Here is a 25,425-nt window from a genome sequence, read left to right on the forward strand (position 1 = left end):
AGCTAAAGTAATTACTTGGACAAAAAAAGGACCTCCTGACCACATAACACCTAATATCAAATAATAAATGAGCATCCTACGTTCTGCTGACAGGCAGCATCACCGTGTGTTCATAGGATGTGGATCTGGTTAAAGATGACATATTTTTTTATTTCTTATTATAACTTCCAGCCAACACCCTGCAGAAGAGATGGGTTGACAAAGCCTTGCAAAGTTTTTGAGGCTTCTACTTTATTGTACTGAAAATAGGGTCAAGGTTTCAAAGTCTCAGAAAATAGACCATACCAGTGACAGCTGATGGTCAGCTGCAGTTGGAGGCAAACAATTCTAATAAGTCATCCATCTTGATCTAAATTTCAACACAAACAATTAAGTCAGTCTTGCAGCTGTCTTCGTTCTGAGGGGTCATCATCTAAAGCGTTCTGTAATCGCAGTGTATTAGTTATGGTTCAAGGTGTTGTCCTGTCACTCAGTGCTTATGGATCTCAGTGGGAATTACTTAATACAAAACTCAGAAAAGAGCAGAAGTGAGATGAGATGTTTAAAGAAGAATAAAAGTGAAACCTTAAGGAAGCTAATATAGCAAACAATGAAACACTGCCAGTCCTCCCTCTGAATGAACTATCAGTAAAACACTCATAATGGTTTTACATGGAGATATGAACCCACTGAAAATGTTTCAGTTTATTTCCTTCTGTCTTATATTCTTTTGTTCTTTTTTTAGATCCATCTTGCCACGCAGGATAACGCCAGACTGTTGCTGCAGATTGATAATGCCAGATTAACAGCAGATGACTTCAGAATGATGTAAGTGGAAATTTTACAATCTATCATTCCTGGCTTTTAGGTATACAGTGAGAACCAGCAGGTGAGATGTAGTTTTTGACCTTATTATTAAATGAGTTTAGTCATGCTGCTGAGTCAGCAGTGTGGAGATTGTCGTAGGACTTAAACGGAAAGCAACGTAGTACAACTGGCGGAATTGGTTTTTTATCACAACTCTACCATGTCGTTGATGTTAAAATAATCATGCTTCAATCATGCTTGTTTGATCATTGCATCACAGGTACGAGAACGAGCAGGTGGTGCGGATGTCAGTGGAGGCAGATATTGCTGTGCTGCACGATGTCCTGGATGACCTGACCATTACTCGGTATGACCTGGAAATGCAGGTGGAGGGCCTAAAGGAGGAGCTGGTCTTCCTAAAGAAAAACCAAGAAGAGGTAAGAGAGTGATTGCTATACCGCTGAGCTGGAAAGCAAATCAGGTAAAAACTGTTATTAAACAAACATTTGCATAAATTTCCTTTTATCCATCTTACAGGAAAGTTGAGGTGAAAGAAGAAAAGCGCAAGTTTACATCAGCAGTGTATTGACCTTTTTAGATGTTAAAAATGAAACCAGTCATCAGCCAGAGGACGATGGTTGGGATTAAGAAACTGGTGGATGGAAATGTGGTGTTGTGTACAGAAAATATGGACACAGGGGCCATCAGCTAGTAGAATGAGCCAAAGAATAAAACAAAAACTGGCTTTACTGTTTGCTGAAGTTTTCTAAGGGACTATTGATGTCCAGAATATTTGTCCAGATGTTCAGTTACTGTCCACATATATTTACTTTAGTTTACAGTTTTGAAAATAAATTAAATAAAGCCAATGCAACATGTTTTAAAACTACATTATTTATGTAAATTGTAAATATTTTCTAAGTTATGTAACAGAATGAAAGAAAAAAAAAAAAATCTGTGCCTGCAGTACCACGTATGTACACTAGATGACGCTGGTTAGAAAATTCAAACTGATTAAAAAATGCCACTTGAATGAAGACATGAAATATAATACTCTCTATTGTTTGTAATTGTTTAACTCTGTGGGGAGGTCATTTTCAGTATGAAATGTGAATGAGTATTGTTGTATTATGATGATCCTTTCTAATATTGATGATAATTAGGTCAAAAACAGTATTTTTATGTTGCTTGAAATCTAATGTTACAAGATTGTCTGTATTGCACTGTAATAAATGTGCTGTCAAGAAGACTGTTGCCTCTTGTGTATTTCTAATTTCCAAAATTCAGGCATTTCTGAAAATGTACATATTCTGAGGGGAACTGTCTTCACAAAACAGAGCCAGACAGAACAAACACAAACAGAATTCACACATGAAACCATTTAGGACAGCTTAAACAATTCTCTGACTCATGGTGGCTGTAGCTGTAAGGAGGAAATAATATTACCTCTGGGTGCATCTGAATATGAACTCATTGACTGCCAGCAAGTGTTATAGCAGATGTCATTGGCAGCCAGTGAGTTAACAAAAAATAAATAAAAGAAAACACGATTCAAACAAAGGCTCTATTCATTGCCCTAAATTTACGAAGAAAGGTATCTTTTAAAAAGTCTCAGTAACATTTAAAATGGTGTACAATATTGTGTTAGAAACTTCCTGTCTTGTCTTACCATTGAAGTCTTTGTGAAAAACTGGATCATTTCAGGATTCCTCAGAATATTAAATGGAAAAATGATAACATTCCCATTTCTCATTTTAAACCCTGTTAGAAGGAAAAATTAATAGCTGAAGATAATAAGAGAGATCATTGTTGATTTCGGGAGGAACAGGAATACACAACACAATGTTTACACGCTGGGAGAAGAGGTGGTGGAATAGAAGTACCTTGGAGTTCAACTGGACAACAGAATGGAAATGAAACACAGAAGCATCTTGAAGAAAGTTCAGAGCAGATACTTCTTCAGGAAGATGAGCTCGTTTAATGTCTGCACCAAGATGTTGTAAATCTTTTATCAATCTGTTGGAAAGTTTGGTCAGCTTTGCAGCATCAGCAGCTTCTGAACCGAAACTTTAAGAAAGTTATCTTTATGTATGGTTTTGTGCTGGTGGTAACTGTGGAGGTGATTGTCCAGAGAAGAATGCTGCACAAGACGTTGAACTTGATGGTCAGGTCTTCACAACGCAGTGAGGAAACATCAGTGATTTGAAAAATGTTTCTTCACTGAAAGATTGTCATTTTAGTTTCTGCAATGTGGTTGAGGAAGATGAGAACTTCGTTTTTAGAGAACATTGTTTTATGTGTGTTTATATATGTGTGCATGAATGAATGTTCTGTGTGTGTGTGTGTGTGTGTGTGTGTGTGTGTGTGTGTGTGTGTGTGTGTGTGTGAGAGAGAGAGAGAGAGAGAGAGAGAGCGAGAGAGCGATTCCTTGTTTTTTGGTTCAGGGGCTTGATTATTTAAAATGTTTTGTGTTTTTATCATTTTGTACTTCATGTAAATGACTTTGTGTTGCAATTTTGTTTGGATAAAAAGTGTTTTATAAATGAAGATTGACTGATTGCTTTTACACATCTGAAAAAAAAAAAAAACCTGAAGGCTTTATGTCTATTTTTGTTTTTGACCTGATATGTGATTCATATCAACCTTCTTTTCTGTACTTTGACCTCACCATAGTTTTAACAGGTTTTAAAGGATTTGAAACATATTTTACACACACATTATTGTTTCTGGCTACTGTTTGTAATTATTTCTCATGATAACCACCTATTTAAAGAAAATTTCTTTATATAAAGAGACCAAAAGTATTTTACACTGGTGTTGTAGTGTGATCATATGCCCACCAGATAGACAGATAGAAATACTTTATTCATCAAAAGTTTGGAAATTTAGTTGTTGCAGCATGCATGTACATCAGGGCTTATAAAACAAACACCAAATCAAAATTAAAGTGAAAATTATCTAAAATGAAGGGTATATTAAAATGTAAATGCAATTGATGTTTATGACATTGACAGGTCCACAGCTGCTTGTATTTATGTTCTTGTCACCTGACTCCATGTCTGGCAGAGCCACCTGAACGGCTCCATCAGAGTGTATCTGTGCTGGAGTCAGTCACCACTAACTGAACTATTTCATGTGGCCCATGCTGATAATTAAGCACAACTTGACAATGCACATATGTGCTTTGACATATTATCTTCTAAACATATCCACTTTTAAGCACATGTGAGATGAACTGGCTGTACTTCCCGTCATTGACGTACCTTTCCAAAGGATGGCAAAATCTAGTCAACAATGACATTAAACAAGGAAACTTCCTCTTTCTACTTCTACTGAAACAGACTAACCTTACATAAGCTACCTGAAAAGAATGTTTTAGTCAATGAATCATTTCCTTGTAAGCAGTCTTGGAAGTTTTCCTTCTTTTGAATATGTGCCTCGACAAACTCAAGGCCTTATCCAGTCATGTTTCTAAATATTTACCGGGCAGCATTTTGTGATGATGTAAGTGATCTACTGTTTATGATTTGTGTTTGACTGTATAATTATTATGAGTGATTTTAAAATCTATGTTGACAAACTTCAAGAGAAATTAACTAAAAACTTGAGTGACAGCCTGGACAACTTTGGGCTGATTCAGCAAATCGGAGTTAACAGATATTAAAGGACACTGTCTAAATTAGGACATTTCCAACTTTTATGTGTGTGATGTGGGCCTCTTACCATTACTGTGTTTTCTTTGAGAGTAAGATCCTTGTTCACACACACGACAGGGTGACAGACCCTCCTGTGTTTGTAGCACCTGAACCTTATTCCAACAAGGCCTGCAATGAGTTTGCCAAATTCTTCATGGACAAAATCCAAAATATTAGACAAGCAGGTAGTTTATCATTAGCAGGTTCAGGAAATATACTGTGTCCACTGAAAACCAGGTCAAACATCATCCATTTTTATCCAACAACTCAAGATCTGGGGGATATCTTCAGCTGAACTCCTCCTCTTGTTGTTTGGGCGTCTTGTTTTCCAAAAAAGTTCAAAATGACCATGGAGCCAGATCTGCTACAGATTGTGAACTTGTCTTTCATTTCTGGTGTTTTCCCAAAGCTCCTGAAAACAGCTGTAATCAAACCATTGCTAAAAAAAAAAAAAAAGAAAAAGGACAAGCTAGACAAGTCACAAATGAAACACAGCAGGGTGATCTCAGATCTTCCATTTTTTAGTAGGATCATTGAAAAATCAGTTTATATCTAAATGATTTTTTAACACAAAACAACAGATATGATGTCTTCCAGTCAGGTTTAGACAGTACCACAGCACTAAAGCTTTTTACATACTCCACAACAAGTGAGAACTTTGTTCTTTCTCTCAAGGCTTTAGGAATAAGAAAGAAATTAATTTTTATCTGGTCCATTCATACTCCATGAGAAACTTTGTCTGCAACAGGGTAGGGATCACTGCGGGCAGTGATGTTTGCTTTTATGTGCAATAAATCCGGCTATTCAATATTTTAAAAGCAATTTTGTCCATGGAAGGGCAGCTGATGCAAATGGCTGGGTCCATGTGTTTAATGACACATGTTGTAAAAATGTTCGTACTTTCTCACCACCTCAATGACCATCCATCCATCCATCTTCTGCCACTTATCCAGGGTCGGGTTGCGGGGGCAGCAACCTAAGCAGGGAAGCCCAGACTTCTCTCTCCCCAACCATAATTGCCAACTTTGTGAGGGGGATGGCAAGGCGTTCCAAGGCCAGCCGAGAGATATAATCCCTCCAGCGTGTCCTGGGTCTCTTCTCGGAGGGACGTACCCAGAACATCTCACCAGGGAGGCGTCCAGGAGGCATCCTGACCAGATGCCCGAGCCACCTCAACTGGCTCCTCTCGATGCGAAGGAGCAGCGGCTCTACTCTGAGCCCCTCCTGGATGACCGAGCTCCTCACCCTATCTCTAAGGGAGACCACCCTTGCCACCCTGCGGAGGAAACTCATTTCAGTCGCCTGTATACGAGATCTCGTTCTTTCGGTCACGACCCACAGCTCATGACCATAGGTGAGGGTTGGAACGTAGATCAACTGGTAAATCAAGAGCTTAGCCTTCTGACGCAGAGTCCGCATTACTGCAGACGCCACACTGATCCGTCTGTCGATCTTGCGCTCCATCCTTCCCCGAGATATTTAAACTTCTCCACTTGGGGCAGGACCTCACTCCTGACCCGGAGAGGGCAATCCACAGGGCTGTGACGATATGCTTTTGTTCCGATTCGATTCAATTTCGATTTTTTTGGGTGCCAATTCGATTTAAATTGCGATTCTCACAATTCTTCAATATTCCTGATTTTTGTAGATTAAAAACAAAACAAAAAAAATGTACAAAACTGTTTTTGCTCATAATATTTTTTTATTTCAATTAGGAAAAACAACACAGTAGTCAGACCATCATTCTGCTCCAATCATGCCCAAGTCAAGTAAAAAGATCAATAAAAACAATATGACAAAAAAATTATAATGGATTATTTTCATTTATTTAAAAAAAAAAAATTTAACAAAAAAAAAAAAAAAGAAAAAAATTGATTTTAAAATTGTGAAGCAAAAAATCCCGATATCTGATTTTTCAATTTGATTTCCCCACCCCTAGCATCCACCCTATTCCGGCCGAGGACCATGGTCTCTGATTTGGCGGTGCTGATTCCCATCCCAGCCGCTTCACACTCAGCTGCGAATTGCTCAAGCGAGAGCTGGAAATCACGGCCAGATGAAGCCAACAGGACCACGTCATCCGCAAAAAGCAGAGACCCAATCCTGAGGCCACCAAGCCATATCCCGTCACCACCTCCGCTGCGCCTAGAAATTCTGTCCATTAAAGTTATGAACAGAATCGACGGTAAAGGGCAGCCTTGGAGTCCAACCCAGTATAGAGCTGGTCCACTGTTCCGCAGCCAGGACGAAAACCACACTGCTCCCCCTGAATCCTATCCACTATCCAACTGACCCTCCTCTCCAGGACCCCTGAATAGACCTTACCAAGGAGACTGAGGAGTGTGATTCCCCTCTAATTGTAACACACCCTCCAGCCTTCCTTCTTAAGAAGGGGGGACCACCACCCCAGTCTGCCAGTCCAGAGGCACTGTCCCTGATGTCCACATGATGCTGCAGAGACGTATCAGGCAGGACAGCCCAACGACATCCAGAGCCTTAAGGAACTCCAGGCAGATCTCATACATCTTATACTCTAGTATAAAGCTCTTAGTGTTACAGTTTCTTTGGATAAAAAGTGTTTTATAGTTAAATATTGATTGACTGATATTACACATCTGAAGAAAAACTGGAGGTTTTATCTCGATGTTTGCTAATTGATTATATCTTTGCTTTTGACTTAATATGTGATTTATTCCACCTTTTTTTCTGTAAGTTGTCCATACCACGAGGTTTGGAATTATTTGAAACACTTTCTGTGTTTGCTAACTGCAATGATTTCCTCAAAGCCATCTATGTAAATAAATTCTCCTTTTTTGTTTGAAGGGCCTGAAGTTGTTCCAGGATTTTTACACTGGTGCCGTAGTGGGTTCTTCCGTCCACCAGACGGCAGTATGTTCATAGTGAAGAAGGTTTTTATGACTCCATGGAGACAATTTATCCAGAGCAAAAACTGAAGTTATTCTTTTCCCACTAAATATTAATTATGTCATATTAAGCTTCTTAACGATCACATCTGATTGAATAACAGGATATATTGGGGTTCCAATCTTCTCAAGCAGCTTTACAAGCTAGAAATGTGAAATGCTTTTGAATCAAATCTAAATGGGCTATTAGTGACAAGTAACACTAGTGAATTAGTGACTATTTTCATTTCAAGACTGCTTCTATACAGCCAACCTTTCAAGGAGACTTTGGCTTCAGCCAACTGTAGATAGATCAACAGATGCATTAACTCTCTCAGGGACTGTGTCAGATTTTTGCTGGATTTGTTCTTGTTTGTGAAAGATTTTCTTTTTATTTACTTCCATATGTGCAAAAATACTATTTGTTATCTGTCAAACTGTATTGTCTTTGTTGAGGGCTTTGGTTGTTTTGTTTTATTTTAAGGAATATTATTCACTTAACAAATTACTCTGATCAGTTGTATGTTACTCCTAAAATGGTCACGTTCAATGACTGGTCTTAAAGTTAGTGAGAAGCAGCCAATGTTAAAAGTAAAGCTTTAAAAGAAATTTTTTAAAAAATTAAAATTTTTTTTTTTTTAAAAAGCCAGAGAATTACTGCTAAAGTTAATTTTTAAATAGCATTGCAAAGTTTGGCTGCTGAAAAGAAAATATAAAGACATGAGAAGTGTTTCAAGACACCAAGCGAGACTTTAGACAAAGTGTGATGACAAGAATTCAGAAAGACACTAAGAAAGATTTGCTGAATTATTGTATAAACTTTGTCTAAAATGAAGTATTATTCAGATTTTTGACATGTCAGCTGATAATTTATGTCCACAGGTCCACAGCTGCTTGTATTCATGTTCCTGTCACTACTGAGTCTGGCAGAGCCACCTGAACTGCTCCTTTCAGACTATTTGGCATCATGAGGATCTTTCCTACAGCACGACTCTGCCTCTCAGGCTGGTGGTCTTCAGTCACGACCTAAATGATGACAAAATCCTGCACCACGGGAAGTTGGCGTCACCGCGGTGCAGCCACCTCCTCGGTGACGTCACTTGACATGAGGCTGAAAGGCAGCAGCAGAAAAACGGGATTAATGCCATCTGCTGGATGGACGCGGCTACTCGTGCGGCATGACGTCATCTGGGAGAAACCGGTGACAGCTCCGGATCGGTATAGCCTGGGAGTCTGGATGTGAATGTAAAAACAGTGGGAGGGAGGGACGAGGGTGGGCAGTCCGGGAAAGACTCAGACTGAGGCTGTTTGATCGAGCTGTGAGCTTTGGCCTCGACCGGAGAAACGGAGACCTGAAATCTCCTGGGAATCAACATTTTAAACGATCTGAAAGGGGAGAAAAACAACAAAGTAAAGCCCTGGAAATTTAATGGTTTTCTTGAGTTAAGCGGCAATTACGCAAATTCAACATCTAAAGGATTTATTATAGATTGCACACCATCGATTAAAGTAAAAAGAAAACGCAACTGCCAAAGAAAGCCTCTTGTAGCTTTGATAAAATGTTGAAAGCAACAAAAAGCCAGAATCACATCGCAAATTATGGACTGGATTTGGAGGAAGTGCTGTCCATGGTGCTGATCAGACATTTCTCTTTTCACTTGGTTTGTAAAAACCCGTTTGATATGTGATTACTTGTAGTTGAACCTTTAAAAAGAAATGTCAAGTATCGCGAGAAGAAGCAGTAAATCTTAGATTGGTGTCTGTTTGGTGTGCTGTGTGTGTGTGCGTGTGTGTGTGTGTGTGTGTGTACTCGTGCTGATAAAATACTACCGTGTGTGTATGCGTGTCATGCTAAAGCTTTGCATGCATGTGGTGATGGCGAGGACCCCCGTTCTCACGTGAGTAAGCGCGCGAGTCCGAGAAAACGTGGAAAAAAAAGGAGAAACGAGAGAGGAAGGAGGTTGCGCTCCCACTGACCAGGAGAGAGAGAGAGAGAGAGAGAGAGAGAGAGAGGAGAGGTGGAGCGGATTCCGCCTGAAACACCCCAACATCCAGCTCCAGTAAGACACTGGAGGAGGCATCTCAGGCCAGCTCCAGCAAACCAGGGCCCCGCCGGCGTGGAAAAGCCGGGGATGGGCTCCCCGTGAATCTGGGCGGTGGAGGGGAGAGGAGGGCAGGTTGGGGGGTGGGGGGTGCGACCACGACGGGAGCGTAGTGGGAGAAACACCAAAAAGGAGGACAGACAAAAGCACAACCGGAGGTGCCTGCAACCATGAGAGGCTTGCTCTTCTCGCCGCCGCAGCAGCTGAGCTGCGCGTGGACCACGTCGTGAGGTGTGGCTCGGAAACGCTCCGGGAAACCTGTCAGCCGAAACGACACGCCGAGGAGGAGGAGGAGGCGGCGGGGTGGTGGTGGTCAAAAAAATGTCCGCCTCGATGGGGCCCCAAGGAGGCCCTCGCCCACCCACCGTGCCGCCAACCATGCCGGATCTACCGGACCTCAGCCACCTCACCGAGGAGGAGAGGAAGATCATCATGGCAGTGATGGCTCGACAAAAGGAGGAAGAGGAGAAAGAACAAGCCATGCTAAAGTAAGACTTTATACATATATATATATATATATATATATATATATATATATATATATATATATATATATATATATATATGTGTGTGTGTGTGTGTGTGTGTGTGTATGTATGTAATGGGTGTGTTTCCGTGAAAGTTGGAACGCCAGTCACACCATCACACATCCACCACAACCAGCCATTCGCTCTTTTTCATTTAGCATCCACACATCACCTCCTTCTTGTACCATCTACACACACACACACACACACACACACACAGTGCTGTAGTAGCTCAGGATGAAAAGAAGAACTCCGCGTCATCAGATTCCCAGCCGGCAGCTTGAGAAAACCGGATGTTGTTGGAATCAGTCAATAAATTAAAACAATGAGGGGGGGGGGGGGGGGGGTGACCTGAAGCAGGGTCAGACGTCTTACAACTGCAGATGTGGGACGGGGTGTGACAGAGCTGGTGGAGGAGGATGAGGAGGAGGATGAATCATAGCATTACCCATCATTACCCACGCGTTTTCATCAATGGGGAGGTGTCGTCCCCCCCCCTCCCCACATGATTCTCAGTTTGCATATCCAGCTCCTTTTTTTTTTTTTAAACGCACGCGTGCAGACTTCAGGCTAGATTGGTGTGGGTTTCTACAGCAAGCGTGTTCAATACAAATACACAATATTTATGGTAGTATTAATAATAACATTTAAATGAATCGTTTTGTGGATGAGGGGGAGGTGGTGCAGCGGCGTGTTTAAGCATCTGTGCGTCCCCTCAGCCGAGCCATGAGGATGGGGTGTGGTTGGCAGACGTAGCGGGCCTGAACCGGACACGTTCAGACAGAAAAACATGGTTTATGTATTATAGACATTTGTGTCGCAGGATAAAATAGAATCTCAGCTGTTTAAGAATGAAGCGCATTGGAAACCAAAGGAGAGTCGTGAAAATGACCAAATTTCAAACACGTATAGGAGACATCACAGTTTTTAATGATGCTGGGTGTGCTCCAGCTGCATCTTACACGGCACTGGTTTCCATCAACGCGGTGTTGCTGGTGCTGGGGGAACCAGCAGGCTTCCACTGAACAGCTACTGATGTCTTGATAAGAGATGCTGCCGTTTCAGGCGCTCTCTGTTTCTAATGGCTGGCTTCATTTCCTGACTGCAGCCTGAAGGGAAGCTGAACGAGAGCCCCTTGAGAGGAAGTGACGTATGTAATGTTCCACGAGGCACAGGCACAGGTTCAAGCAGTAATGGCTTCATCATCTGGCTAATCATTAATGGGACCACAACACCGGGGTTAAAGGAAAAAATGAGATTTTAGAGGAACATGCAGACAACAGCAAGACTAGTCACTAATGTTCATTTTGTTTATTATAATCTAGGATGTTGATGTGATCCTTTGGCTTTCCATATGTTCACAGTTTGTACATTATTGATAATATCAGCAAGTATAATATCCCTTTGGCTGAGCACATTTAGTTTTTCAACATATTTACTCTTAGTCTTTCTCCTCAAAGCACATCCATCTCTCAGCCAGTTGTGTTGTCACTCCCGGGATGTCTTTTAGCTTAAATAAGGTAGCAGCTTGGATTTTACTGCACAACCTAAATGACAAACATTGATTCACAAAACATGACAGTTTTACAAGAAACTCCCTGATTTTTTAAAAAAAAACAACTTATGTTTTCTACAGAAATACATCTTTTTATGGTCATCATGTCAACGTTTAACATCATGAAGTTCACACTCGACATGTCCTCATGTAGATTTGCGTCATCAGGTCTTCAATTGATCTAGAATTGCCTTCACAGAGGAACTGTTTGTGGATTTATTTGCAAGTAATTGCTCATTTAAGACTCATTGTTCACAACGGTTTCTAGAGTTTGATCACCTGCTGACCCTTGTGCGATACGCTATGAGCTTGATGTGTTGGAGTTTGTTCAAGTAGATTGTGACATCAGGATCAGGAAGTGGTTTAAACTGAAGCTTAAAGGCCAGAAGTTTTCATCCAAAGCAGCAGGTGCTGCTATTTAGAAAGTGATATTGCTTAAAGTCTGATGAAGAGGAGCGCCAGTTTCCACTTTAAGTTTAGAACATTTTTTAGTCATGTTGAACTTTGTTTTGTTAAAATATATATTTTATTTGAAGTGTAAATGGATGCAGACTCTTCCTTTTAACCTTCCTGAATTTAATGACATGTAAATGTGCAAGTACACAACCAGCATAAAGGACACCAAACTTGCAAGATATTAACATCTTAGTTCAGCACTTTTATTTTGAGAAGCTGAGAACAATGGATACAAATGTGAAATTTGCAGGTAATGCTGTAAATAATTTGTATTTAGCAATGTTTCTGGCAAAATCTTCAATATCTTCCCCAGAAATACTTCAACATAGACAAGGAGGCTGTGAGCTGAAGCAGCAATTCTCTAAATAGAAGTATATTTAGGGAAAAAAATGTATTTATGATTACGTCTTTAACACATTTCAGTTTGCAGACTGTGTTTCATGCCGTCATGTAGACGCTAACTAACAGAAAACAGCTGCTTACAGTGATGAATCTATGATACATTTTGATCATAGCTTCAGTGTTAAAAACACAAAATTTGTAGGTTAAGACCAACTTCATCTACGTAAGGAATTAAAGAGGAAGGATGAAATCATTCATTTGTGAAATGAAAGCATTTTTTTAAAATCATTTTTCATGATTGGACCCGCAGTGAACATGTTTACATGACATCAGTTATTTTATTATAAGTAACTGTTAAAGACAGCATGATAAGAAAATCTAATTAATGAAGTTATTTTGTTTTGTTCTGTTTTGACCTGTTTAAAATCTGGAGTATGTGTTGGAAATCAGCAGCATGTTGGCCTTTGGCTGTTTTTAGTTCAGTTTGATGAGTTAATACATCCTATTTGTTATAGTTTTAAGTTTTTGGTTTTTTTTGTAACTCAAATTATATATATATATATATATATATATATATATATATATATATATATATATATATATATATATATATATATATATATATATATATATATATATATATATATATTTCCTTCTGTTTCTTTTCATTCAGCTGTTTTAGATTTATGTTGCATTCATTGTTTGTTTGGGATGAAATTAAATAAATCCAACTAACTAACTAACTAACTAACTAACTGACTAACGTACAGTTGTGCTCATATTTATTCATACCCTTTCAATAAAGAAGGGAAAAAAAACAGCTGTCTGTAAAATAAGCTGAAATTGACTAAAGTAATAGTAAATAAAAATTTTATGAAAATCATTTAAATATTTTCTAATTCTGGTTTAATAGAAATATATTTTTTTAAAAAGCCAACAAATAAGATCATTTATTACATATTACATCACTCATAAACTAATGTTTTGTTGAACAATCCTTTAATGTTTCCGCTACAGTCAGGTGTTTTCTGTTCCTCTCAGTCAGACTTCTGCACCTGTTGACAGGTATTTTGTCCCACTGTTCAACAGAAAAGTGCTCCAATTTGTCCTGGACCAATTTGTTTGTTTGTCTTTTTCTTTCTTCAACTCAATTAAATGAAAAAACAGTGTCCTATATTACTAATTGATAATTTTGAAAATTTTAAGTTATTGCTCCTTTTTTAAGTCTCCAGTTATTTGAGTGACTGTTGTAAATTCAGCCTGTTCTTTAATGAAAGGGGATGAACACAACTGTATGTATGTATGTTTATAAAACCAAACGACTGTTTTAGCTAGAGGCTGAGCTGTAACCTAGGTTACGCTTAGCGACCTGAGGCGCCCAGATTGACACAAACATGATGCATAAACCGTCTTACTGCTTTTCTGTAAGACCAGTTTGACTCAAAGAAATCAACACTTACTTTTGTGAATCAGTTATATCACTACATATAAGGGGTGATAGTCTAGAGGTAACAGAGGTGGGTTTGGGTCTGAGGTTTTAGGTCTGGTACCTGAGGTGAGTCTCTGAGCAAGGCCCTGAAGCCAGCAAGCGCTCCCCAGGCACTGAGATATGGCAGCCCACTGCTCTAACTCTGCAAGAGATGGGTAAAATGCAGAGGCTAATTCCCCAACTTCTATTAAATGGTTATAGTTCTATTTACACATGCAGTCTGAATTCTTTAACATTTTCTGGCTAATAAAACATGATGCATTTTTTAATATCTCTGTAAATGAAATAAGAGGATGATTTCATGCCCATTGGTGCAGGTGCGCTGTGATATGTTGCAGCAGCAGTGACATTTCACATGCAAAAAGAACATTCAGTGCCTTCTGCTATACGTCAGCACTGTTTCACCTGCCAGCTCTCCATCCAGTCTGGTCCTGAGAGCGGAGCAGCTGCTGGTGATAAGGTTAAACACGTTCAGGACTTTAACCTCTACTGCAAAGCAAACCCAGGTGGTCCTGCTTATTCTGCTCCAGACCCACAATCCTGGTTTCAGCTATAGTGTGATGTCTTTAACAAAGTCTCTGCATCAGTGGAAGTTCATTCACATCAAACTTTTCAGGTCTTCAAAATGTAAATATAGAAAAGATGTTTTAAATATTCATGTGCTCCGCTGAATGACTGTAGATATTTCCCGAAGCAGAAGTTGATTTTGATGGATATTCCCATTTGTGTTGACATTAAGGAAGATAATGCACCACAAGGGGAAAGCTCCCAGTGTTTTTTTGCTTCTTGACACCAGATGGACAGAAGAAGACATCAGGACGTGGGGCGCAGACAGAGGGAGCGGAGGGAGGATTTAGAGCTTTTAAGGATTAGAGTGGGGGAAAGGGAGGAAGAAAAGGGGGAGACAGAAAGAATGGAAATAGCTTTAGAAAGAAGTCTCATGCATTTACACGCAGATAATCTCTCTTTGCCAGGGCTCCCAAAACTGCAGGGTGCACGGAGAGGGCAGCAGAGCCCTTCTTCCTGCCTGCCATCTGATAGGCCCGCTGCTATCCAGCAGGTCACATGTGATGAAGGAGAGATATTACAGATGTAATGGTTGATATTAGACATTAACAGTGTGATGTGAGGTGTGTGTGTGATGTCTGGTGTGACCACATTTTGTGGTTTCTTAGAGATCTCAGAAGCATTTATGATACAAGTTTTTTTTCCAGATACAAAGTCTATTTTTGACTCTCAAATTGTGGATATTGTGGAAAATTGTAGACTTCTCCATGAAGTATTGCTACTTTTAGGGTGTGAAAGCTTATGGGTGTTTATTGTTCATTCTAAAAATACAAAGAGATTAGGCTAGAAAAAAGAGAAAAAGTTATTTATTATTATTTATTATATTTAGATTATGTTAAATCCAAGTAATAATTGAGAACCTCCAGGGAGAAGTAGCTGAGTTTTGTAAGAGTTAACATTGCAATAGATCTTAAAGGGGTTTGAAAACAGTCCATCCACTGTTCAAATAATAAATAATAAGTGTTAAAGTTTTCAAAAAACTTTCTCCAGGCCTTGCTTGCCTGTTCAGCCAGTAAACTGCAAGACGTTTACAGAAATCTGTGGAAAGACCTTTGAGATGTTCTCTCCATTGTTTATGTCAAAGAACAGAAAACTGTCGTGAGAAAGAATCTGCAAGTTTGATCATCATGAGAGAAATCCATCAGTACTTTATTTATTTCTGTTATATGAAAGAAAGAAGAAAGAATTTCAGTTCTGTTCAAAAACTGGGCTGAAACTCCGTGTCAGCGGACCTGATGGGGGATGAATCCTTTCCAGAACCCAGGCCTCACATCACTGAGACATAATGTGGGATAATCTTGTCCAGAAAACAGAACAAAAGTCTTTCAAGAAGCAGGAAGAATCCTGAAGACTTATTTCTAGAAAGCAATTTCCCCCTCTTTCTCTGCCTTCCTGACTTTCCACAGAGACAACTTCTGATGCGGCTTCGGCCAACAGTAGGTGGATCAGCTGAAGGTCCTGATGCATCTTCCAGGTCCTGCGTCAGGTCTTTGCTGGATTTGTTCCTTTCCTTCAGAACAAAACTTGGAGATTCTGCTCAATAGTCCAGTCAGTCCAGTCCTGTGAATAGTCCAGTCAGTTCTCCTGAACTCCACTTGTCCCGTTTTCTCAGATGTTATAAGAACACACTGCACAGCATGTTGAGATGTACCAAGCTTTCATCTTGTGGTTCTTTTAGAAACTCCTTGTTGCAAAAAAAAAAAAAAAAAAAAATCCGAATTCGTCTTTCAAACATTTTGTTTTTTTTCATAGATGCAGCAAAATTTTTCCTGAAAATGTGTTGACTCAACATCAGTTCATCTCTTGAGTTAGGAACTTTGTTTTGTATTTGAATGATCCATAGGTGGCTGGACAACTTTAGCTTTAGACCATTTTAAAAGATAGCATCTTTAACTTTAAGGCTAAATACATATATTCCTTAAAAAAGTAGCTTTTACACATGGGAACAGGTTAGTTTCATGCATGATTGTGTCATTTTTAGAGATTTATCAGTCGCCTCTTTGACGTTTTGGATCTTTGACTCTGCATACAAACAGTCACAGTAACCTTTATAATTTCCTGAAAGTGTCAACTTTATTCTCAGAAAGCCATTTGCTTAGGAGGTAGAAGTAATTTAATTTAACCAGTAATTGACTGAAGCCGAAACCAGTATCATCATGGAAATCGACAGCAGTAATGTCCCTGTCCAGTAACATAACTACTAAAAGTCCATTTCAAATCTAAATATAAATGTTGTGGTTGATTTTTCTTTCTCATTCATTTAGTCATCAGTGTTGATATCGCCATCTCTGCAAACAGAATATCAATTTACCAAACATTGCCGGAGTAAAAAGAAAAAATAAATTGGAGTCGATGCCGTTCAGGTAGAATGAAGAGAAACAGTTCAGAGCACATCTGAGAGTTTCAAGGTTTCTGAGAGAAAAATGCTAATGTTGAATTATGGATCAGCTCTGAAAATAGCACACACTTGGAAGCACTTCCTGAAATATTTAAGTATTCAGTTCAGGGACTGCTGTTGATGATCTGAACCTCTTTCTTCAAGTTAACCTGTTTTAGTTTTGACCTCATGTTAAGTTCTGCTAATTTCAGCATGCAACCATGTTTGCGCTTGGTCGCAGATACTTTGCAGAGTGAGGCATCTTAAAGTACGCTGTTTCACACATCCACCTCCGCATTCGCAGAGGTTCTGTATGGCGCTGTGCTTGTAAGAGCATGTGTACTGCAGTCTGTTTTATGAAAGGCAGAGCACAAATTGCACCACACACCCAGATGGTGTTGCCAGTTTTGTGTCACCCTGAATTCTTGCTCTTTTCAGCCTGTTTCCACACAGATACAGTCGTAGAACAAGCTGAGTTCGAGTCTCTCCACTGTGGAAGTTTACAAAATTAGATGTTTACTCTTATAAAACTCAATGCAGCAATGAGTGGGGGGATAATAGTACTGGTAATGTAGCTGCATATAACACAAAGGGTCAGTTCAACCAGTTACTTTATGGGATGCCTCTCAAAGTACAATAAAAAGGGCTGCCAAAAACTTTTGTTCCACCTTTAGATACACCATTAAGTCCAACATCCGATGTGTGTGAAAAGACGCTGCAGTCTGTTTCCCCCTAAGCAAAATGTGTTGCCATGCAAGACGTGTGGAGAAAGCCTCAACATTGGCATGCATGGCTGAGAGTTTTTTGGGCCTAGCTGAGGAACCGCCCCTAATATGGCTGTGAAAGGGTTTGGGGAATACTTATATCCCACAATGCTGCAATGGTGTTGAAAACTCCTTCCCAAAGTTCCTCAGCATTGGGCAAGAACAGAACATATGACTGAGGGTGGCTGGATTGTATTTACACCTCATACACTTCACATCCTGGAAACAAGCTGTCCAGCCTATTGTTGGAGGAGTGAAGACTATGAAGCATTTTACACAGCCCATGTCTTACGAATGAAGATTAAGTATACACATATAATTCTGTCTCCATAGCTGTTTGTCCAGAGAGGAAGCTGCTGTCGCTTGTAACAGGTCATAAATAGCAGAAATCATCCCCTTTGGAAGGGATTATCAGACGTTTTTATTCAGAGCTGAATTCTGGTCAGTATGGTAGATTTATTATGTTCTGATGATCAACTATCTAATAATCCAAATTCTCCGATTGGCTTTAAAGCAGTTCTTAGTCAGATTTTCTCATTTGTCTTGCTTCTTGTCTCCTTTCTGAGATCTCTCCAGCCAGTAAAAGTCAGTCTGGTGTTGATACTTTTCTTATATCTTGCCTTGTCACTTTCTTTCTTCCTTTTCATCACTTCCTCCATTAACATTACCCTTTGATGAATCAGCTATTGTTCACAAATTTAAAATGGCCAGTGTGTCAATGTCCAGTCATACAACAAATTGTAAACGGTGTGAAGTATGTTTTCTCAGTTACTGGATGGTTCAGGGCAAGAAGCACCTTCTGAAATGAGCATAATGATTCCATTCCGCCACCAAATGAATGATAAGCACAGAGTTTAGCATTGGGAACTTCTGCAGTGTTGCTTTAAAATAACATTTAAATTATGTCACCCTCATCACTTGACATCTATTGACAATCTGACATTATTTCAGCATCAGTCAAACTCTTTCAACTAGGCTATGATGACAAGTTTCGGCGTGGATTTAGAATGTCTGTATCATGACATTTATATGTTGATTTAGCCTGAATTAAAGGCCATGAAAGAAATCAGTGAAAGGATAAAGACATTGTAAGGACAATGCATTAATCTCACTTTATGGTACACCCCAAAGAACTCAGTTCACAGTGTGACATAACATCACCCTTATTTAAGTGTCTGTAGATCTGCAGTATAAAATAGGCTTTAAAAAAATCACCAAATACTGGTTAGTATTTGACGTTTTTTTTTTTTTTTTTTTTTTTTTTAATCTTTGTACCATTTCTCAGAAAACAATGTTCAAAAGGACTTACAAATCGTTGTATTTTACTTGGTTTACATTTAAAAAAGGATTCATCTTTTTGTTTTTTTAAGAAGCAAAAATAACAGGGTCGTAAAACCAACCAATAATTTAAATGTTTATTCGTTTAGCTTAAATTGGATACATCCTACATGGCCAAAACAATAAATAATAAGTTATTTAATGCATATGAATAAGTCACTTCTTTTTAAAATGTCGGCTTAACTTGTTTACAAAACCAGTTATTGAACATGAAATCAACTGGAGAAAAAACCCCTAAAATAACCTTTGCAGAGTGATAATCCTGATTTGGTGTGCACGAACTTGATGAATGAGTGCAGATCTTTGCCCTCAGGGTCATCCCTCCAGGCCTTATTCATCCGCTGTCAGTACTTCACCAAAGGCTGCATGAGTGCAAATCCCTGCAGCTAGCGTGCAACATCTGGTTTAAAGCCAAAAAACTTTAGACTAAACCTTTTCGTTGTAACCACGGATTCCACTGATAGATTGCAGCAGCTGCTAGATGAGGAACATGAATTTTCTTGTATGATTTGTGAAACAGCCTTGTGTTTGTGTGTTGATACAGCTGTGTTGGTTTGATATCTGGTTAATCAGTCACTACAGACCCAGAGTGTACAACATGTGACAGAGATGCAGGTATAACCTCTCACCTCGCAGAGGCTTGGAGTTGGCTTGTGGTGTCTGGCTGGCTGGGACTCAGCGAGTGTGTTCATGGACCTCAGTGAGTAGCCTCTTTAGTGCTCCCAGACCTCCCCAGCCTGAAAGTTTAATGAGAATGCATTCTGCTTGGGCTGACTAGGCTTTTTACCTCTGTTTCCCTCCATGTCAGTGTATATGTGCAGTCAGAGGAAGCCGAAGGTTTCATGAGCTGCACACACACAGCCCTGTGCAGCATCAGCCACAGAAAGTCTCTCTATTTTTATTTTAATAAAAAATTCTAGAGGCAAACAGTGCTATGATATCCACTTGGAAAATTAGAAGAGAAAGGATAACCAGCAACCTCTTCACTCTCTCCGTTGGTGCCAAATGCATTCCTACATCTGGCATGTCCTACATGTACCTGTCTCGGTGGACAGTTTTATACATATGTGGGCCAGTAGGGCTAAAGGATTAATCCTATATTTGTAACAAAATTGCAAATGAAAGCAATCCAACATTTAAAGCTGAAGTGTCCACAGTTTTACAGTCAGTTCTGTCAGTCATAACTCCTGTCATCTTGGCTGTGTAAAAGACATTCAAACATCAGCTAAAGCTGCATTTTGAAACTTTATGGGCTAATCTTTTATGAATGAAAAGTCCAACTTCTGAAATGTGTTGTTTAAATGGATAAAGATAATTTTTCCTGGGTGAAGTTGCTCTAAATATTCTTAAAGTTTGGACCACAGATAACGTGTAAATAAAAATGACAAAGGAACCATTTTAAGGTGTAATACAAGTCAGAAATTCCTACAATGATTGTGGATTTCTGGTCAAATGTGTCTGTGATGGACACAAAGTTCTCATTATCTTCACCTCCCTGAGAGGGGGTTTAAAAAACAGGATTTCTGACTGATTTTAAGGATTACTTATGGCTTTAAATGGCACTCATATGGCTTTGGTCGGTGGACAAGCTCTGAGCATTTTGCAGTTCATATGTAAATACATGGTGCAGTTACTTACAATTATGTTGTAAGCACTGCTAATGAATTAGTAGTGATAGTTTTCACACACGCTGAGGTTGGCAGAATAGCATACCATAGCCTACAGTCACATTTATAGGCCTATCTCTTGGTTTAGGCTCCTTTGTCAAAACAACATACCAATTACGCCTAACCCAAACTGTATCCCTAACCCTAACCCCCAAAAATGAATTGACAGAACACCGGGGTTAGTATACAGTCATATATTTCATGTGTACAGTTTTGGGACATTTTATGGTACGCATTGAGCAAAGGTATGCTGTTCTAATGAGTATGCAAAAGTGTTCAACTCACCTACTTGCCAACAGTTTCTACTTTCTGGTGTTGATGGGTTTCCTGATGGGACTCCAGTTTGACTAATTCATCAACCTTCAAAATCCTTACTTTTCAACAAAACTGATGGGAAACTTACTTTCAGCAGTTATTTTGGAGATGAGTCCTGATATTTGCTTTTCACTTCTAACATCAAACTTATTTAATCAAGTGACAAAGCTGTCATTGACTGCTGATGGACCTTCTGTTGGAGGCTTCACTATAACGACTTTGCACAGTCACAGTAGACTTATGATATGCCAGCTTTACCTAGCAGATCCACTTCTGGACCCTTTTTTTAAAAAATTTTTTAGTGATTGTTGTCTTTGGCTGTTTAGTTTCTTATACTTGTTCTCCATTAACATCGGATCTCACATGGATACACACTTTATAACTGAACCTGGTAAGAGTGAAGTATTCTTCTGTTGCTTGTTGCTGTTTTGCAAATAGCTTTGTAAACTGATGCCACCTTGTGGCAGCAGTAATGCATTACTACCAACTTAAACAGCGAGATAATATATATAAATGAGATAAAATCATTACTCATTCTCCTTCTCTTGGGGCTGAGAGAGCTGCAGAGCAAGCAATAAGTCCAGTGAAGGAAAGAAATTGCTCTTTTGATCCGTTAAGTGGCGTTTCAACACATACTAACTCACCAGGTGGAACAGATAGATTTTGGGGACATCGAATCGTGTCTCCACTCCTTTGATCCCTTATTGGACATTAGAACTTTAGGGACCATTTAGAAGAATTATCTTATGCCAATATAAGTCTAATATGCTTGTCTTATAAAGATGTTGTGTTCATGTTCAGCAAAAACGTTCAGCCAATATAATTACCTCAAATAGTGCTTCTAAATCTTAAACCATTAAAATTAGAAAACACTAGAGAAGTTTTTCCATTACATCTCCTACTATTGTAGAGGTTTTCACTACAATGGATTCTAATGACACAACAACTACTGTCACTGTTAGCCTCTTGCATTTCGTCTCCTGCTGAATATATTTTGTTAATACTGCATCACTACTTTCAACTAAGCATGGTGTGGAAGAATCTGGTCTAAGGAAAGGAAATTTCATTCCTTGCCTTTATCCAAAAGTCAACAGAGAATTGGAGGAATATTTAGGCAACCTGTTTTCATTTCCACAGCGTCCAAAATTGACACTCGGATGTCCTTTGAGGGTGATACTGTGACGCACTAAGCACAGCACAAACATCGCCATCTGCAAAGTGCTGACAATATTGGAAATGCCAGACTGGAATGTGTAGATGTGACAAAGCCTTAAACTAGGTGGAAGGGGGGCAGAAAGAAGGGCCACAAGCTGAATTTTTTTTTTTTAAATAGTTTTCTTTACTTTGTTAGGTTTGATTTATAGCTACAGCTAAACGACTATAGAATAGAAATATCCCTCCAATTGTTTTGTAATACGGGCTGCGCAGTGACATAGTGGTTAGCACTGTGGCCTCGCAGCAAGAAGGTCACTGGTTTGATCCTTGGCTAGGAGGGAGGCTCAAACAGTGGCCTTTCTGTATTGAATTTGTTTTCCCTGTGTATGTGTGGGTTCTCTCCAGGTATTCCAGCTTCCTCCCACTGTCCAAAGACATGCATTTTAGGTTAATTGGTTACTCATAGGAGTGAGTGTGAGCATGCGTGGTTGTGTGTCTCTTTGTGTTGGCCCTGCGATGGACTGGTGACCTGTCCAGGGTGTACCCGGCCTCTCGCCCAAAGACTAAGGTTGGCTCCAGCTCCCCCATGACCCTCATAGGACTAAGCGGTACGGATAATAAATCAATGTTTTGTAATACAGCGACCATTGACCCTAAATGAAGTTTTGGACGAAACAGTTTTGGGGCTTGCTGGAAAAAAATAGCCACTGAAATCCTGCAAACCTTTATTGGCTTTTTTTAATGGTTGTATAGTAACAGTTAAAGTGAACAAAAGCCAACTGATGGGCAGTTACTAAGTATGTTAGCGTCCATATTGTACTAATGGGCTAAACACTTTTGTTACTTGTGCTTAAATATCTATGAATTGATCCAAAATGCCAGAATATGCCAAGACAGAACACATTTTTCCTTTTCATAATGTAATGAGTTACGTTAACCACCCTGGTTATAGGGAAAGGGCCAATGAAGCGAGGGGCCAACTTGCGATTCTGAACCCGAAGGGGAAGGTCCTTGGTTGACAACCACACCTCCTGCCCCACTTGATACTCCGGTGCAGCAATCCGCCAACGATTAGCAGCCCGAGAATACACTGCAGACATCCTCAACAGGGCACAACGAGCCCTCCGCCATACACGCTGACATCTCAGTGCTGCTGAGTGAGCCGAGGGGACTGTGATGGCAATCTCCTGTAAATCAAAGACTGGCGGCTGGTATCCATACACAGTGTAGAACGGAGAGAGCCCTGTGGAGCGAGTTAAGGGAATATTCCACCCAAGGAATGTTCTGCGACCACATTGAGGGATCCCGTTCACGCAACATACGTAGCTTAGTCTCCACCTCCTGGTTGACCCGCTCCGTCTGTCCATCTGTCTGTGGATGATACCCAGAGGAGAGGCTCACTTGGATCCCAAGAAGGTTGCAAAACTCCTTCCAAAATCGAGAAACAAATTGGGGGCCTCTGTCAGAGACGATGTCATCCGGAAGTCCATGTAAACGAAATACCTCCCTGGCAAGGATCTCCCCTAATTCCTTAGAGGACAGCAACTTGGCAAGAGGAATCAAATGAGTCATTTTGGAGAAACAGTCAACTATGGTAAGTAGTACTGAATGATTCTTGGAGTTGGGCAGACCTGTGATGAAATCCATTGACAAATGAGACCAAGGACGACGTGGAATTGGGAGCGGATGCAGAAAACCAGCTGTCGGTCGACAAGACTTAGCTTGGGAACAGACACGGCAAGCAGCGATGAATTCCTTGACGTCCTGGACCAAGGTCTCCCACCAGAAGCGACTCTGTACTACTGACAGTCTTGGTCACACCTGGGTGACAAAATAAACGAGAACTGTGACAACATGACAGTACCTCTGGGACAAGGTGCACTGGAACAAAGAGGCGACCCTGGGGACAGTTCTCAGGAATCTGGTGTTGTTGTTGGGCCTCCCTTATCTCTCTCTCCCCAAACCGAGTCTGACGACCCCCAGCCGGACAGAATGGGGAAGGATGTAGTCATTCTGACCATCGGACTGTCCCTCCTCCGGAACCTCGTGAAGCCTTGAGAGAGAATCCGGCTTGGTGTTCTTAGTTCCTGGTCTGTAGGCTAGGGAGAAGTTAAATCTGCTGAAGAACAGGGACCATCTAGCCTGTCTGGGATTGAGTCTCTTAGCAGATCGTAGGTACTCAAGGTTCTTATGATCCGTCCACACAATGAATGGGTGCTTAGCCCCCTCCAGCCAGTGCCTCCACTCCTCGAGTGCCAGTTTAACAGCCAGGAGCTCGCGATCTCCCACATCATAATTCCTCTCGGTTGTGGAGAGACCTCTTGAAAAGAAGGCACATGGATGAGTCTTGCCAATCAGAAAACCTTTGACTTAGAATAGCCAAGGCATGACAAGGTACTCGTAGTGCCCTGTGGGTGTATTGAATGCAGTCTTCCACTCATCTCCCTCTTTGATGCGGATGAGGTGATAGGCATTCCTGAGATCCAGCTTGGTGAAGAAGGTGGCACCTTGAATGAGATCAAAAGCAGTGTTCATAAGGGGAAGAGGATAACGGTTCTTTATAGTTATGTCATTTAGTCCTCTGTAATCAATGCATGGTCTTAGAGTTCCATCCTTCTTTCCTACAAAAAAAAAAAAAACCCTGCAGCAGCAGGAGATGAAGAGGGGCGTATTATTCCAGTCTTAAGTGCCCCTTCAATGTACTCCTTCATGGCATGAGTCTCAGGTCCTGACAAGGAGTATAAACGGCCCTTGGGAGGGAAGGTACCGGGTAAAAGATCAATGGAGCAGTCATAGGGACGATGTGGAGGAAGAGAAGTTGCCAAGTGCTTGTTGAATACCTGCTTGAGGTCGTGATACTCAGGAGGAACCTTAGAAGGATCCGGGTAGGTCTCCTGACAAACTGGTTCAGCGGAGGGTGAATTAGCCGTTAGAAGACATGTGGAATAACAAGAGGATGACCAGCTCAGGACCTCACTTGTCCTCCAATCAATGTGCGGATTGTGGTGAAGCAGCCAAGAATAATGGGTATCTCAGGGGAATGGATGACAAGGATACCATCTCCTGGTGATTTCCTCCAACAATGAACTTGAGAGGCGCAGTCTCTTCCATGATCTGGTGCAGCACATGACCATCAAGTGCAAATACTTTCTGCTTCTTAGAGGTGGGTAGTAATGGAATGTTAAGAGATCTTGCCAAGCCCGCATCAATGAATTCCGTATCAGCCCCAGAATCGATACATGCCATAACCTGCTCAGGAAGACCATTTATAAGGAGTTGTGCCTGTAACGAGACTAAAGAGGATTTCACCAACCTCTGACTCAGTAGGAACCTCCTCTCTCCTACTGAGTCCGGTCTTTTAATGGACACCGGTGAACCAGGTGCCCG

At 40.4% G+C, this 25,425-nt stretch overlaps 1 protein-coding gene across 2 annotated transcripts in view; it reads left to right on the plus strand.

Annotated features, from left to right (window-relative positions):
- Window positions 1-9,807: 9,807 nt before the first annotated feature.
- The window catches only part of rims1b (regulating synaptic membrane exocytosis 1b), a gene marked incomplete at both ends in the record, with an annotated part of 100,312 nt that continues 84,694 nt past the window's right edge, over window positions 9,808-25,425 (plus strand). For both annotated transcript variants that reach the window (XM_079264435.1, XM_079264436.1), the window contains one exon: window positions 9,808-9,974. In XM_079264435.1, coding sequence (XP_079120561.1) covers window positions 9,808-9,974 — 167 coding nt within the window. The remainder of the gene's footprint in view (window positions 9,975-25,425) is intronic.

The sequence above is a fragment of the Telmatherina bonti genome (genome assembly GCF_933228915.1).
Source record: "Telmatherina bonti genome assembly, chromosome: 3".
Classification (NCBI taxonomy): domain Eukaryota; kingdom Metazoa; phylum Chordata; class Actinopteri; order Atheriniformes; family Telmatherinidae; genus Telmatherina; species Telmatherina bonti.